The 17033-nt window shown below is 36.8% G+C and overlaps 1 protein-coding gene across 2 annotated transcripts in view; it reads right to left on the bottom strand.

Annotated features, from left to right (window-relative positions):
- Window positions 1-2060: 2060 nt before the first annotated feature.
- Window positions 2061-17033, bottom strand: part of ppox (protoporphyrinogen oxidase) — a 36544-nt gene continuing 21571 nt past the window's right edge. For both annotated transcript variants that reach the window (XM_051719854.1, XM_051719853.1), the window contains exons 10-13: window positions 16930-17033; window positions 12753-12902; window positions 7643-7685; window positions 2061-4856 (exon numbers count right to left, since the gene is read on the bottom strand). The exon at window positions 16930-17033 is cut by the window's right edge and continues 10 nt beyond it. In XM_051719854.1, the coding sequence (XP_051575814.1) occupies window positions 4723-4856; window positions 7643-7685; window positions 12753-12902; window positions 16930-17033 (431 nt within the window). In that variant the 3' untranslated portion in view covers window positions 2061-4722. The remainder of the gene's footprint in view (window positions 4857-7642; window positions 7686-12752; window positions 12903-16929) is intronic.

Raw genomic sequence — 17033 nt, 5'->3', positions numbered from 1 at the left:
AGAAACAATTATATAAATGTTAATTTGAAACAATTTGCTATTAGTTGTTACATCTTATTTGTCTGACATACATTTTTAAGAAAACAAAGTTGAATGAACTGATAAATTTATGTGTATCTAACAAAGGTTTTCTAGTTGTGCGGACATTAAATGACCATAAGTTGAATTTACTTAAAAAGCGTGATGCAAAAATGCTACATATATATTTTAGGTAAATCCAATCCAACTTTTTTCAGTGTATGAGAACCTTTTTAAGTTCCATAGAATGCTATAAAAAGATTTTCTTAAGTTTCATTTGATATAATAACATTTCATGTGATGCCACATAACATCCTGAGTTCCTATGATGTCATTAGATAACCTTTAAGTTCCACATGATGCCATAAAATAAAATTCTTTATTCCATATGATGCACGGAAGAAACTTTTCATGTTTCATATGATGCCATAGTAGAATCTTCTACTATGAAAGTTTCATTTGATATTAAAGAAATTCCATATGTTGCGTTTATCTTTTTAAAGTTCCATTTGATGCCATATAATTTTTTTTTTTTAAATCTACATGACGCCATAGGGGAACCTTCTGTATGACCCCATAATTCCATAAGGTGTCAAAGGAGAGCATTTTTAAAGTTCCATATACTGCTATAGTGCTGCTGTGGACTAATGTGAAGTCAACAAAACAGTGGGTTTTCATGCGTTACACTTGAGCTGGGTCCTGTCCTGATCCCATTTCCCTCTTATCCTTAGTTTCCTGTCTATGCTACTGAAGCGCACAGAATATGAAGACTTAACAATATTCATATTCTAATCCAGCATAATTAGTAGTAAATTAGCAGGTATGCATTGTGACCTCTTCGTTTTACCAGCTTGCAGAGGAAAATAAATATGCTGCAACTTTATTTAGGACACACGGTTCAAATCATTGCTTTTAGGATGCGCTTTCAGGAGCTTAAAATAAACCCATGGATGATCTAACTGGCTGACTGTTCCAGTGGATTTGCCATCATTATGTAATGTACTGCTTACTGTTGAACTTCAAAAAGCATGTCAAAACACAAGCAAGACTTAATTATCATATTTCATTCTAAGATTTGAAAACTGGTGCCAAAAATGGTCTCTCAGATCCGTGGGGGTCTGTAGTGACCCAGACTGAACATGAAATATAGATGGCAAAAGAATTTTAGAGTCCACCAAACAGCTTTAAGAATCATAATATTTCATTTTGGCTTTTGATTTTCATACATCAGGGCAATGGAACTCCTGATGAGTCGCCCTGTCAACAGAGGGAGTGTGTTGTGGCCTCATGAAGTGACATTAAAAGAGAAAAGAACAATTAAGCCTGAAAAGGATGCCTAGTAATTATGATTCTACTTGGGAAAGTGAACAAGCTGACTGCGTCAGGAGTTCGACAGAAGACAGCTGCCAACTGGTCTCACTGGAATAATATGTATATAAAAAAAGATTCCTTCACACATCAAATGACTGTCGAGTAACGCCAATGTGTCTCTTTCATGCTGTTCCATATTCTCTTTTACAGCCATATGCTTCCCTTTTTCAACAATTTCTACACAACCATATGCGGATCTTTTTTAATTAAGGCAATGACAGGCAGGGTGGGTATGAAATATAAAAATGGAAAGTAAATATTTGAAAAGTAGATATTTTGTTCATTGGTTGGTCCACATGTGCAATGAGAATGTTTGTGATGCAGCAATATTAATAAGAAATAGTTCTTTTTTGAGATTGGTGCTTACCCATGCAAAACTTGCTGCCACGATGCTAGGGTGTTGACGATGGATGCCAAGGCATTTCTATGAAGTTAGCAAATTGCTATGCGATTGCTAGGGTGTTCGGGGAGGTTACTTACTGGTCCAAGTCAAAGAGCTCACATGTCTGTATGATATTCTGGGTGCAATATGGCTCTGATCACTCCTTCAATGTAGTCTATGTGTAACCTGGTCCCATAGAATCATGCTACTACCATCATTTTAGCTAAATGATTTTTACGTGACGTTTTATATATCGTGGAATTTTCCTGGTGAAATAAATGACAGAGGCTCTACAACAACAACTTTTATTCACTTTCACACAATTCTTGAGTAAAGCAGATTATCAGTTCCTAAACACTTCTCACCCTGTTCCTCACAAACAAAACATAAAAACTTTTTAAATATGTTTCCACATATAAAAATAGCTTCTTAAATAAAAGACACCTTGTGGGGATTTGCTGAATGTCACTTCAGATATTCTCTTGCTGAATATCTTTCATAGTTGACAATATTCACCCATATTTTTTTATCCTCATTCAGTGCAAATTTTCATTAGGTAATCAAGTGTTCTAAATTAAAGCAAGGGCATGCAAAGAAACTGTGATATATATTACAGCATCTTATGAAATACTTATTTACAAAACACTTGATCTGGTGAATATATTGGCTACAAAAAAAAACTTTATTTGGTAAATGCTTACATATAGAGCATTGTAACAGAGCCAAGTCTTCGTAATAAGAGTCCACAGTGTATTTCAGGCTTCTTCACAGTTAAAAATCCAGCGTTCTGCACCAAATTTGAATTATTTTCTGGTTAGTATTGGGATTTTGGTTGCATAATAAACTCCATCTGGGATTTTATTCATTTTTGGACTGTCCTTGCCTCTATCTCTGTGCCTGTCATAGTAAGATAAAAAAATTTTTTTAATATATATATATATATATATATATATATATATTCTATAAATTGATTTTAAAATTGAATAATCGGTTATCTGTCTTTCAACACCTTAGATATTGGTATCAGTAAAATCCATTATCGCTGTACCTCTACATGATAGAGTATTAACCTTAAAAACCTCACCTGTTTGGGAGAAAATTTAACTCTCTTTTAGTATCACACAGTGGACATTTAACTTTGGATGGGCAGCGATAGGTGCAGTGAACCACGTTGTCATTTTGCAAAAAATGTCACTTAATTCACTGTCACTTAATTTTCCGTGAGGCCAAAATCCTAAACCAGATCATTAGTAAAACAGAACTCTCCTCAACAAACAGCATGATTTGATGTATCAGTCAAATCAGTAGCAAAAACATACTTTTTATCCTTAGGGTTAGAGGTTTGTTCAAATCCTTGTCTTTGATTTTTGATTTTGCATCATTATAATGAGGTGTTGTGCTAAACAAATGCTAAAATAGTGTCTGCTAGTCTTTTGTGAATGAGTCAAATAAGAGAAAAGGAGAAAAATAAAAATATTGCTAGACCTGGAACTGCTGTCAAGATTGACATTTGAAATAATGATTAGTGGCAGTATCAAAAGTTTTTATGAAGCCAGACAGGAAATCGCTTAAAATGCACAAATAACAAAACCAACAAGGACTTGTACAGAAACACTGAAATGTTGCTGGCAGGCACAGCTTTCTTTATCCACGTTTGACGGTGTGCCTTCTGTCAAATCACTTTCCAACTGAGTGGTCAACAGACCCAGAGGTGAAAACAAAACATTTAATTACAAACCATAACATTCCAAGTTGACCTCGCCATTTGTCTGATAGGGGCTTCATAGGGTGGGGGTGGGCTTTAGTAATTGGCACATTTAATATTTGATTCGTGCTTTGTCTTTTATTAATGTATACTCCTGATTAGCTGATTAACTGCTCCTGACATCAATCCATACAAAGTAAACCTATCCATTATTATAAAATACCACATTACACGAAACATATCAAACACATCTCAATCATTTTTAATGCTGATCATATTTAAAGAGCACCACTTTAACATAATATGTATAAAAATACATGATAATTTACTGAATAGTTGTACACTTGATAAAGACAACTCTTTTCATGGAATAGATTGAGTTACATAATTAACATAACACTCCTAATAAAACTTTACATTCAAGATTGCTATAATGCAATATCTATTATGCTAATTACACACTCACGCGAAGACGTAGCTTCAGTCGCACCCAACCATTTTCAATCTGCTGCTCGGTTCAAATGCAAATATAAGTTGTAAATTTGCCTTTGATGGTACTTCAATGTAATGGACATTTTTAGTGCAAAAAAAGACACTCAGATCTAATAGCACATCATGTCAGTCTAGAAATGGAGGTTACAGGTGAAGTTTTGCTATATTTCAAAAACCGTACCCCTGGCCACTCTTGAAAGCTGCCGAGGTGGTGAATGTTGCATTTTGAAAGATGTAAATAAATGCAGCCTTGTTAATGGCAAGACTGATACAGACAAGCAGAGGTTCTAGGAAAAACTCTTGACAATATTCTAGCCAAGATGTTAAAAAACAATTTAAACTGATTCAAAATATTACATTCTTTTTCAAGTTCAATTTCACCAAAAAAAAAAAAAAAAAAAATTATGTGCCAAATGGGGACAACCAAGTTCTACAATTATTTGGCTACAATTGTGTGATATTATTAAGGAAGTAAATTATTTGGCGGCTCATTTTTGCTTGGAAGTTTTAATAAGGTTCTCTTGACATTAATAATTCATCATTAATAATTTATTAGATTTCCAGACACTACGCTGCTGTACACTATAATCCTGACACTTAAATTTCCATTCAAACCCCAAGTAAAGTATGTTGTGCTACACATTAGTGTAGTATGCATTTTTTTAAATTCTTCATAGGAATCACAATATTATGAAACATAAAATATTTGTCTTCAATAAAAGCATCTCACTCAGTCAAAAAATGAAAATTTCATTTATATTTTTCCAACGAGACCCTCAGCAGCAGTCCGCCCACTGAATATAACATCATTGACAGAGACACCATCGTAGGAAGCTCCCGTCAGTGTCAGGGGCAGATTGTGGTTGTTGATGTATTGCCTCATCTTTTCTGAAAAAAAAAATAAAAATAATAATAAAAAAAATAAAATAAATTATATACACACACACACACACACACACACACACACACAATATATACACTCACTGGCCACTTTATTAGATAAACCTGTACATCTACTTACTGTATTCATGAGATTATCTAATCAGCCAATCGTGCAGCAGCAATGTAATGTATCAAATCATGCAGCAATGTAATGTATCAAATCATGCAGATATGGATCAGGAGCTTCAGTTAATATTCATATCCACCATCAGAATGGGGAAAAATGTGATCTCAGTGATTTAGACCGTGGCATGATTGTTGGTGCCAGACGAGCTGGTTTGAGTATTTCTGTAACTGCTGATCTGGTGTTTTCATGCACAACAGTCTCTAGAGTGTAAAGAGAATGGTGCAAAAAACAAAAAAACATCCAGTGAGCAGCAGGTCTGTGGAAGAAAATGGCTTGTTAATGACAGCGGTCAGAGGAGAATGGCCAGACTGGTCCAAGCTGACAGGAAGGTGACAATAACCCAAATAACCACACGTTACAACAGTGCTATGCAGAAAAGCATTTCTGAACATACAACATGTCGAATATTGAGGGCGGATGGGATACAGCAGCAGAAGATCCCTCCGGGTACCACTTATGTCAGCTAAGAACAGGAAACTGAGGCTGCAGTGGACACAGGCTCACCAAAACTGGACAGTAAATGATTGGAAAAACATCGCCTGGTCTGACATATTCGCATTTCTGCTGAGGTACACAAATTGTGGGCCCACTGCAGCCTCAGTTTTCTGTGGCTCTGTGGAACCCAACGTGGTCTTCTGCTGTTGTAGCCCATCCGCCTCAAGGTTTGACATGTTGTGCATTCTAAGATGATAATCTGCTCACTACAATTGTACAGAGTGGTTATCTGAGTTACCGTAGCCTTTCTGTCAGCTTGAAACAGTCTGGCCGTTCTCCACTGACCTCTGTCATCAACAAGGTGTTTTCGTCCACAGAACTGCCACTCACAGGATGTTTTTTTGTTTTTGGCACCATTCTGAGTACACTCTAGAGACTGTTTTGTGTGAGAATCCCAGGAGATCAGCAGTTACAGAAATACTCAAACCAACCCATCTGGCACCAACAATCATGCCATGGTTGAAATCACTGAGATCAAATTTTTTCACTATTCTGATGGTTGATGTGAACATTAACCAAAGCTCCTGACCCAAATCTGAATGATTTTATACATTACACTGCTTCCGCACAATTGGCTGATTAGATAATCATATGAATACAGTAAGTAGATGTACAGGTGTATCTAATAAAGTGGCCGGTGTGTGTGTGTGTGTGTGTGTGTGTGTGTGTGTATATATATATATATATATATATATTCCCCCCAAAATAAACTATGGCAAGGTCAACTTTGACATGGGTGTATGGAGCTTAATTCTCTATTACATTTTCACAACTTCCCAAAAGAGAGATTACTGCAGTCAGAAGGAAAAAAAGATGGACAGTAGGTTGCTTGATTTTTATTAAATTTTTTCTTATTGCTAGGTAGAGCTGGATGACATACTGAATATTCATGATATAATCGTGATGATTTTGCTGACTATATAAAATGAAGCAATATCGTGAATATCAAAATGATTTTAATGTGCTTTTTGTTTGGCCATTAAATTTCATAAAGAGCCCAACAGTATACTAATTTCACGATCCTTCAAGGCTGCACAATTAATCAAAATAACATAAAAATGGTGATAAGTTCATACTGTATGCGATTATTAAACTGCAAAAGACTGCGATTAAAGACAGATAAACTTGGTCTGTGTGCACTTCAGAATAAACCACTGACGTGTTGTTCTGTGCATGCATAATATTATGAGCTCATGAGCTTGTGTTTTAAGTGCTTTAAGAGCAGTTCACATGCATTGTGAAAGAAAGAAAATGTATGTTCAAGCATTCGCACAATTCCAAACATTAGTAACTGCTTCAAGTTATTATACAAATCTACATACGCCGCCGTGTAAGAGAAAAGGAGATGATAGCGTTTCACCAGATGCGAAACACTGTAAACTGCACACTGCGATTTCAGTGTCAAAATAAAAGCTCCAGGTGATGGTGAATTGGACAGAAATATATTACTTTGATATAAAACAAATTTAATCCTTAAAATAATAACGATAATTCAGTATTACATTAATAAACTTGACTCTGTCCCACAGTAATATTTTAGTATTATGCAATATTTAACTGAGTTTCAAAAAAAGGTGGAGTAGATTTTGCATACCTTGTTTATTCACAAAAAATGTCTTAGTAAAAATATATGTAGGTAAATAATGCTTTTTATTAAGTTACTATGTATAAGTATGAAAGTGCATATCAATGAAAGTGCTTAGACCTCATTCTCACTGGTGTTCATTTAGTGACAAACTCTGGGGAAACATGCCTTTATTATTTTTAAATAGATTTTTTTTCAGTGCCTTTAGAATATTGAAACTACTTGGGTTACAGTGGCTGCTTGGATAAAATGATGCTTCCACTGATAAAAAACAAAAACAAAAAAACTTCTGAGCCATTTCAGAGCAAATACATAATTATCAATATATATATATTGTATATCCTCAATAGGCTACAAAATATTGAGATAAACCCATTCTAGCTGTATAGCCCAGCCCTGTTGCCAGGGTATTATAACACAAAGCAGTTAAAAAAAAATAAAAAAATAATGTGCATTAAACATAGTTTGCTAGGATTACCCTGCTAAATTATGTGAAAAGGGTACATAAAATAAACTTTGGCTTACCAAGTCGTTTCCAGTGTCCTAAATGATATTGCGGAATGCAGTCCTAAACACAACAAAAAGATTAATAACAGATTAATAAAAAAATGAAAATAAAAATACACAAAGAAACACCTCAAAACTCAAAAAAGGCATTCATCTGGAAAATACACTTCCAGTCTGAATATCCCTTCTCTTTGTGAAAGTGTGTAACAGTAATTAAACCGCTCAAAGTCACTGTAGTCAATGAGACTGGCTATCTGTATTTTCATCTTACTCTTTAACCATGTAATTAAGTCAGTCTGAAATGAAGAGGATCAGCTAGTGCCCCTTACCCCTCTACATGTCAGGACAGTCTTATATGTCCTAAAAACAAGTGACCCAACCTGAGTCCTCCTGTTACATGACTATTCCCTTCTGTTTTGCTCACTGATCTAGAAGGCAGGAGCAATGTTTAAAGAAATTGACCATCTGCCTTGATTTATGTTAGATCAAAACAGAACCACAGAGAGAAGACCGAGGACATCTGGTGGCTATGAGATTATCTATAAAGCTGGTGTCGTGCATGGCTGACAAAACAATCTGAAGTAATTTCTTCAAATAAATGTCAATATGTATTCAAATAAAGAGGCCATGTTCTACACTTATGACCATTTTTAGCCTGCTCTCTGACCCTTAGAATTAATCATGATTCTGATCTTTTCGCATGTGAAATGAAGAACAATGTGCCCACCAAGCTGCTTACTTAATAGGTGTTGAACTGTAAACGTGGGCTCATGGTTCTAACGCGAACACAGTGTTGATCTTAATAACCAGCTGCTTTAACCAAATGTCTGGTCTGGGTGGACTGGGAGTGTACGTCGCATGGTGAACATTAAAGTATGTCTTCATAGTTTTCTTTGAGCAAACATTTTATTTATAAAACTAAATGGCTCACATTTTCAGTGGAATATGACATCTACTTTAATAATTAATATGCAATTCTATCATATATATAAAATGTGCCTTGATGTTGCTTAAAATGATAAATAAAAAAAAAATAAGAAGCGGATAGTTCAGACTCAAACTTCTAAATGCATGAGCCACATTTGAAGTTATTGTAAAATAGCAGATAAATGCACACCTGCGACTGCACATCAGTTGCATTATATATTAACGCCTTATTTTGCTTGGCAACTATAAACAGCCTACAGTTCAGCTAATAAACTATATTTCTTGATTATACTGACTATCGTTTTTATTATCGTTAAATGCAAATATTTTATTGTATTGATGTTGAACCCTATTTTATATATACAGTTGTGCTCAAAAGTTTGCATACCCTTGGAGAATTGGTAATATATGTACCATTTATAAAGAAAACATGAGTGAGCAGGCAAAACACATTTCTTTTATTTCTTATGGGATTCATATTCAACTGTAGGTTATAACAGAATGGCACAATCATAAAACAAAACATGGCAACAAAGAAAAAAAATGAAATGACCCCTGTTCAAAAGTCTGCATACCCTTAGTTCTTAATACTGTGTATTGCCCCCTTTAGCATCAATGACAGCGTGCAGTCGTTTGTAATAGTTGTCTATGAGGCCCCAAATTCTTGCAGGTGGTATAGCTGCCCATTTGTCTTGGCAAAATGCCTCCAGGTCATGCAAAGTCTTTGGTCGTCTTGCATGAACCGCACGTTTGAGATCTCCCCAGAGTGGCTCGATGATATTAAGGTCAGGAGACTGTGATGGCCACTCCAGAACCTTCACCTTTTTCTGCTGTAACCACTGGAGGGTCAACTTGGCCTTGTGCTTAGGGTCATTGTCGTGCTGGAAAGTCCAAGTGTGTCCCATGCGCAGCTTTCATGCAGAAGAATGCAAATTGTCTGCCAGTATTTTCTGATAACATGCTGCATTCATCTTGCCATAAATTTTCACAAGATTCCCCGTGCCTTTAGAGCTCACACACCCCCAAAACATCAGTGAGCCACCACCATACTTCACAGTGGGGATGGTATTCTTTTCACTATAGGCCTTGTTGACCCCTCTCCAAACATAGCGCTTATGGTTGTGACCATAAAGCTCTATTTTGGTCTCGTCACTCCAAATTACAGTGTGCCAGAAGCTGTGAGGCATGTCAAGGTGTTGTCGGGCATATTGTAACCGGGCTTTTTTGTGGCATTGGCGCAGTAAAGGCTTCTTTCTGCCAACTCGACCATGCAGCTCATTTTTGTTCAAGTATCGTTGTATTGTGCTCCTTGAAACAACCACACCGTCTTTTTCCAGAGCAGCCTGTATGTCTCCTGAGGTTACCTGTGAGTTTTTCTTTGCATCCCGAACAATTCTTCTGGCAGTTGTGGCTGAAATCTTTCTTGGTCTACCTGATCCTGGCTTGGTATGAAGAGATCCCCGAATTTTCCACTTCTTAATAAGTGATTGAACAGTACTGACTGGCATTTTCAAGGCTTTGGATATCTTTTTATATCCTTTTCCATCTTTATAAAGTTCCATTACCTTGTTACGCAGGTCTTTTGACAGTTCTTTTCTGCTCCCCATGGCTCAGTATCTAGCCTGCTCAATGCATCCATGTGAGAGCTAACACACTCATTTACTATTTATACACAGACACTAATTGCAATTTAAAAAGCCACAGGTGTGGGAAATTAACCTTTAATTGCCATTTAAACCTGTGTATGTCACCTTGTATTTCTATAACATGGCCAAACATTCAAGGGTATGTAAACTTTTGATTAAGGCCATTTGGGTGATTTCGGTTATCATTATGATTTAGAAAGGAGCCAAACAACTATGTGATAATAAATGGCTTCATATGATCACTATCCTTAAATAAAAGTTTTTTTTGCATGATCAGTCATATTTTCAAAATCAATGCCAAAATTTCACAATTTCTGCCAGGGTATGCAAACTTTTGAGCACAACTGTATACTGAGTTATACATACAGTGTGTATGTGTGTATATACATATATATATATATATATATATAAAATAAAAATGTTAATATTATATACTGTACATGTATTGTATGCTGGTATCAAACACCTAGTTCAAAGCCAGATTACATTTTGATATCATCTTTTTGTTACAGTTTTTGGATAAACCAGCAAACATAATCAAACCACACTGGCATACATTCAGGCAAGGGTCAACAATGTTATAATTTTTACCAAATATTTTAAATTTGTTCTTACGACAAAGGTATTTTTCTTGAAAATCGAGACAGGGCATGTAGTCACATTTTTATTGGGTCATGTGTTACAATTGTCAAAAATTCATACAATTCATAAATTACAATATCTGAGGGCCAAAACAATGTTTTCATGTTGTTTATTTGCTTCAAATTTGTTTTACTTTAAAATTATGCTGAAAACCTTATACAGTGCATCCGGAAAGTATTCACAGCGCTTCACTTTTTCCACATTTTGTTATGTTACAGCCTTATTCCAAAATGGATTAAATTCATTATTTACCTCAAAATTCTACAAACAATACCCCATAATGACAACGTAAAAGAAGTCTGTTTGAAATCTTTGCAAATTTATTCAAAAAAAAAAAAAAAAACGAAAAAAAAAAAATCACACGTACATAAGTATTCACAGCCTTTGCCATGACACTCAAAATTTAGCTCAGGTGCATCCTGTTTCCACTGATCATCCTTGAGATGTTTCTACAACTTGATTGGAGTCCACCTGTGGTAAATTCAGTTGATTGGACATGATTTGGAAAGGCACACACCTGTCTATATAAGGTCCCACAGTTATCAGTGCATGTCAGAGCACAAACCAAGTCTAAGGAATTGTCTGTAGACCTCCAAGACAGGATTGTATCGAGGCACAGATCTGGGGAAGGGTACAGAAAAATGTCTGCAGCATTGAAGGTCCCAATGAGCACAATGGCCTCCATCATCCATAAATGGAAGAAGTTTGGAACCACCAGGGCTCTTCCTAGAGCTGGCCGCCTGGCCAAACTGAGTGATTGGGGGAGAAGGGCCTTAGTCAGGGAGGTGACCAAGAACCCGATGGTCACTCTGACAGAGCTCCAGCATTCCTCTGTGGAGAGAGGAGAACCTTCCAGAAGAACAACCATCTCTGCAGCACCCACTAATCAGGCCTGTATGGTAGAGTGGCCAGACGGAAGCCACTCCTCAGTAAAAGGCACATGACAGTCCACCTGGAGTTTGCCAAAAGACACCTGAAGGACTCTCAGACAATGAGAAACAAAGATTGAACTCTTTGGCCTGAATGGCAAGCGTCATGTCTAGAGGAAACCAGGCACCGCTCATCACCTGGCCAATACCATCCCTACAGTGAAGCATGGTGGTGGCAGCATCATGCTGTGGGGATGTTTTTCAGCGGCAGGAACTGGGAGACTAGTCAGGATCGAGGGAAAGATGAATGCAGCAATGTACAGAGACATCCCTGATGAAAACCTGCTTCAGAGCGCTCTGGACCTCAGACTGGGGAGAAGGTTCATCTTCCAACAGGACAATGACCCTAAGCAAACAGCCAAGATAACAAAGGAGTGGCTCCGGGACAACTCTGTGAATGTCCTTGAGTGGTCCAGCCAGAGCCCAGACTTGAACCCGATTGAACATCTCTGGAGAGATCTGAAAATGGCTGTGCACCGATGCTCCCCATCCAACCTGATGGAGCTTGAGAGGTCCTGCAAAGAAGAATGGGAGAAACTGCCCAAAAATAGGTGAGCCAAGCTTGTAGCAACGAACTCAAAAAGACTTGAGGCTGTAATTGGTGCCAAAGGTGCTTCAACAAAGTAGTGAGCAAAGGCTGTGAATACTTTACATGTCATTTTTTTTCATTTTTTATTTTTAATAAATTTACAAAGATTTCAAACAAACTTCTTTCACGTTGTCATTATGGGGTATTGTTTGTAGAATTTTGAGGAAAATAATGAATTTAATCCATTTTGGAATAAGGCTGGAACATAAAAAAATGTGGAAAAAGTGAAGCGCTGTGAATACTTTCCGGATGCACTATAATAGGCTGCTTAATTCAAGTGCAAATTTAATTAAGGAGCGGTTTATATTTTGTTTTGGTGGTTGTGATGGTGATAAAAATCAATGTAATGCACACAATCTCATGGCTTTTTGGTTCATTTCAAAACACAATCTCACCTTGAGTAATGCAACCAGGCTCCACACAGGAGATGAAGTGACACCCAGGTGAGAGGTCACTGCCTGAGTGGCTCGATTCAACAGCGTCTGCTTGGACACTATATCCGGATTACCAAACGCCTGCTCGAACCATGCACCCCCCATCATTACCTTGAAACACACACACACACACACACACACACACATACTTCTCAAATTACAAAAATGGCTGCAGTAATTACACTAGAAAATGACATCACTGGCAAAACTGCCTTCTATGATGATAACAGCTGGAATCGTCATAATAACATCCATTCATGTGACTGATCTCACAGCCGTGGGGAGCTACATTATGTTATTCAGGTTGCTAACACTGCTCAAAGCAGATCTCAACTCCTTTAATGGCATTTCATGCTTGTTCAGAAATTTCTGGCCTCCCAACTACATAGATGTTTTCCAGCTGGGGGAAAAACAACATGTCCTAAGCAAGGGACTGCTAACTATTAAATTAATAATGATTTAAGTGGGGGAGAAATTAATAATTCAACAGCAATTTTTCGTTGTTGTGAGGGCCACAGAGTACCAGAGGCTATTTTTATTACTGTGTGTAATATGTTCCTGATAGGGTAAGGGTGAAGTATTCCTATCTGAGTCTCATCGCTGTTTGGGCTACTGGTTTTCACGTAAATGCATCTCTCCTGAGCAGATCAGACCACAAAACTCATGAAAGACATCAGATCCATTCCCTACTTTTGGTAACACTTTACAATAAGGTTGTAATCATTTACATTAGTTAATGCATTAGGCATCATTAACTAATAATAAAAAATTATAGCTCATCGTTAATTAAGGTTAACTGTTGCACTCAGATTCATTCCCTAACCCATCAAAGATTCACCCATCTGTCTTCCTGACCTCAGAACACCGGAGAAATAGCAAACAGTAGGCACCCAGGGTTTATTTGCAATATGTACATGCACAAGTTTCTGAGAATAGCCATGTGAGAGTAAGCACTCTTGTGTGTGTTTCACTGTGTGGGTGGATATGTTTACAAAACCTTGGTAAGAAAATATACCCAAAAGTCTGAGACCACATTAAAAATCTGGGATTGTTTTCATTTCAATCGCGAAATAAATAACATTTTCACATAAAAAATTAATACATTATATAAATATGATGTAAACTTAAGAAATATTCTGCACTTTTTCAAGGTCTCTGACTAATTTGTGCCAGTTAACTACTTTTTACAGAACTGTCAGATTTCCTTGCTTCCAATGAAGCATAGAAAATGCCCTTAGGAACATTCACAAATCATGCTGGTATAGAATCGGAAAAGAACGCGAAAGTGGCATTTTCACTATTTTTGTACCATTTACAGTGGCATGCAAAAGTTTGGGTACCCCTGATCAAAATTTCTGTTGCTGTGAATAGCTAAGCGAGCAAAAGATGGCCTGATTTCCAAAAGGCTTGAAGTTAAAGATGACATATTTCTTTAATATTTTAAGCAATTTTACTTTTTTATATTCATCTTTTACAGTTTCAAAATAACAAAAAAGGAAAAGGGCACGAAGCAAAAGTTTGGGCACTCTGCATGGTCAGTACTTAGTAACACCCCCTGGCAAGTATCACAGCTTGTAAAAGCTTTTTGTAGCCAGCTAAGTGTCTTTCAGTTTTTGTTTGGGGGATTTTCGCCCATTCTTCCTTGCAAAAGGCTTCTAGTTCTGTGAGATTCTTGGACCGTCTTGCATGCACTGCTCTTTTGAGGTCTATCCACAGATTTTCGATGATGTATAGGTCAGGGGACTGTGAGGGCCATGGCAAAACATTCAGCTTGCACCTCTTGAGGTAGTCCATTGTGGATTTTGAGGTGTGTTTAGGATCATTATCCTGTTGTAGAAGCAATCCTCTTTTCATCTTAAGCTTTTTTACAGATGGTGTGATGTTTGCTTCCAGAATTTGCTGGTATTTAATTTAATCCATTCTTTCCTCTACCAGTGAAATGTTCCCCTGTGCCGCTGGCATCAACACAAGCCCAAAGCATGATCGATCCACCCCCGTGCTTAACAGTTGGAGAGGTGTTCTTTTCATGAAATTCTGCACCCTTTTTTCTCCAAACATACCTTTGCTCATTGCTGCCAAAAAGTTATACTTTAACTTCATTAGTCCGCAGAACTTGTTTCCAAAATGCATCAGGCTTGTTTAGATGTTCATTTGCAAACTTCTGATGCTGAAATTTGTGGTGAGGATGCAGGAAAGGTTTTCTTTTCATACCTCTTCCATGAGGGTCATATTTGTGCAGGTGTCGCTGCACAGTAGAACAGTGCACCACTACTCCAGAGTCTGCTAAATCTTCCGTAAGGTCTTTTGCAGTCAAACAGGGGTTTTGATTTGCCTTTCTAGCAATCCTATGAGGAGTTCTCTCTGAAAGTTTTCTTGGTCTTCCAGACCAAGAATATATACATATACACAACTTTTGCATGTTGCTCCTTTCCTTTTTTTCACTCTAAAATTGTAAAAAAAAAAAAAATATAATACACTAATATTGCTTAAAATGTTGAAAAGAATGCTTCATCTTTAACTTTATGCCTTTTGGAGATCAGTTCATCTTCTACTCACTTAACTATTCAGAGCAACAGAAATTTTGACCAGGGGTACTCAATCTTTTGCATGCCACTGTATATATTCTTAAGTTCTCTTTGTGTACACTAATACATCTGATAAATAAATAAATATACACTACCGGTCAAAAGTTTTGAAACACTTACTCATTCTTTATCATCATTTTTTTTCTTCACATTTTAGAATAATAGTAAAGTCATCAAAACTATGGAATAACATAAATGGAATTATGGGAATTATGTTGTGACTAAACAAAATCCAAAATAAATCAAAACTGTGTTATATTTTAGCATCTTCAAAGTAGTCACCCTTTGCCTAGAATTTGCAGAAATTTACTCTTGACATTTTCTCAACCAACTTCTTGAGGTATCTCCCTGGGATGCTTTTTAAACAGTATTGAAGGAGTTCCCATCTATGTTGGGCACTTATTGGCTGCTTTTCTTTAATATTTGGTCCAAGTCATCAATTTCAAAAACATTTTTTTTATTTTATTAAATTTTAGATTTATAATGAAATAAATTAATATGGTGGCACAATTATATTTTTGTCTACAAAACTAACTTCAAACATTTAAGCATTTGAATTCAGATCAAAAGATTTTTAAGATCATGAGAAACATTTCAGTCAAGTGTTTCAAAACTTTTGACTGTAGTGTATATATATACTGTATATATACACCCACCGGCCACTTTATTAGGTACACATCTACATCTACTTATTCATAAGATTATCTAATCAGCCAATCATGTGGCAGCAGTGCAGTGTATAAAATAACACGGATATGGGTCAGGAGATTCAGTTTATGTTCACATCAACCATCAGAATGGGGAAAAAATGTGATCTCATTGATTTAGACCATGGCATGATTGTTGGTGCCAGATGGGCTGGTTGGAGCATTTCTGTAACAAATAGTAGGCCCACTGCAGCCTCAGTTTTCTGTTCTTGGTTGACAGAAGTGGAACCTAACGTGGTCTTCTCGCCTCAAGGTTCGACATGTTGTGCATTCTGAGATGCTATTCTGCTCACTACAATTGTACAGAGGGTTTATCAGCGTTATCGTAGCCTTTCTGTCAGCTCGAACTAGTCTGGCTAGTCTCCGTTGACCTCCGTCATCAACAAGGCGTTTCTGTCCACAGAATTGCTGCTCACTGGATGTTTTTTGCTTTTGGCACCATTCTAGAGACTTGTGCATGAAAATCCCAGGAGATCAGCAGTTACAGTAATACTCAAACCAGCCCGTCTGGCACCAACAATCATGCCATGGTCCAAATCACTGAGATCAAATTTTTTCCCCATTCTGATGGTTGATGTGAACATAAACTGAATCTCCTGACCCATATCAGCATGACTTTATACATTACACTGCTGCCACATGATTGGCTGGTTAGATAATCGCATGAATAAGTAGATATAGTACAGGTGTACCTAATAAAGTGGCCGGTGAGTGTTATGTTTGTATGTATGTATGTATGTATGTATGTATATATATATATATATATATATATATATATATATATATATAATAATACACACATACACACACACACACACACAAGCAGTCTACATGGTAAGGTCTCACCGTCAATCTGGTGGTTGGTCCTCCATTCCGATTGTGTTGTGGAAAGGGAACTGAGTCATACACGACCCCTAACACTCCTGGATCTTCTGAGGAAGGCACCAAAT

This window comes from Myxocyprinus asiaticus, chromosome 15 (assembly GCF_019703515.2).
Source record: "Myxocyprinus asiaticus isolate MX2 ecotype Aquarium Trade chromosome 15, UBuf_Myxa_2, whole genome shotgun sequence".
Taxonomy (NCBI): Eukaryota; Metazoa; Chordata; class Actinopteri; order Cypriniformes; family Catostomidae; genus Myxocyprinus; species Myxocyprinus asiaticus.
The sequence above is the reverse complement of the archived record's forward strand: the minus strand, read 5'-3'. Positions and strand labels throughout refer to the sequence as shown.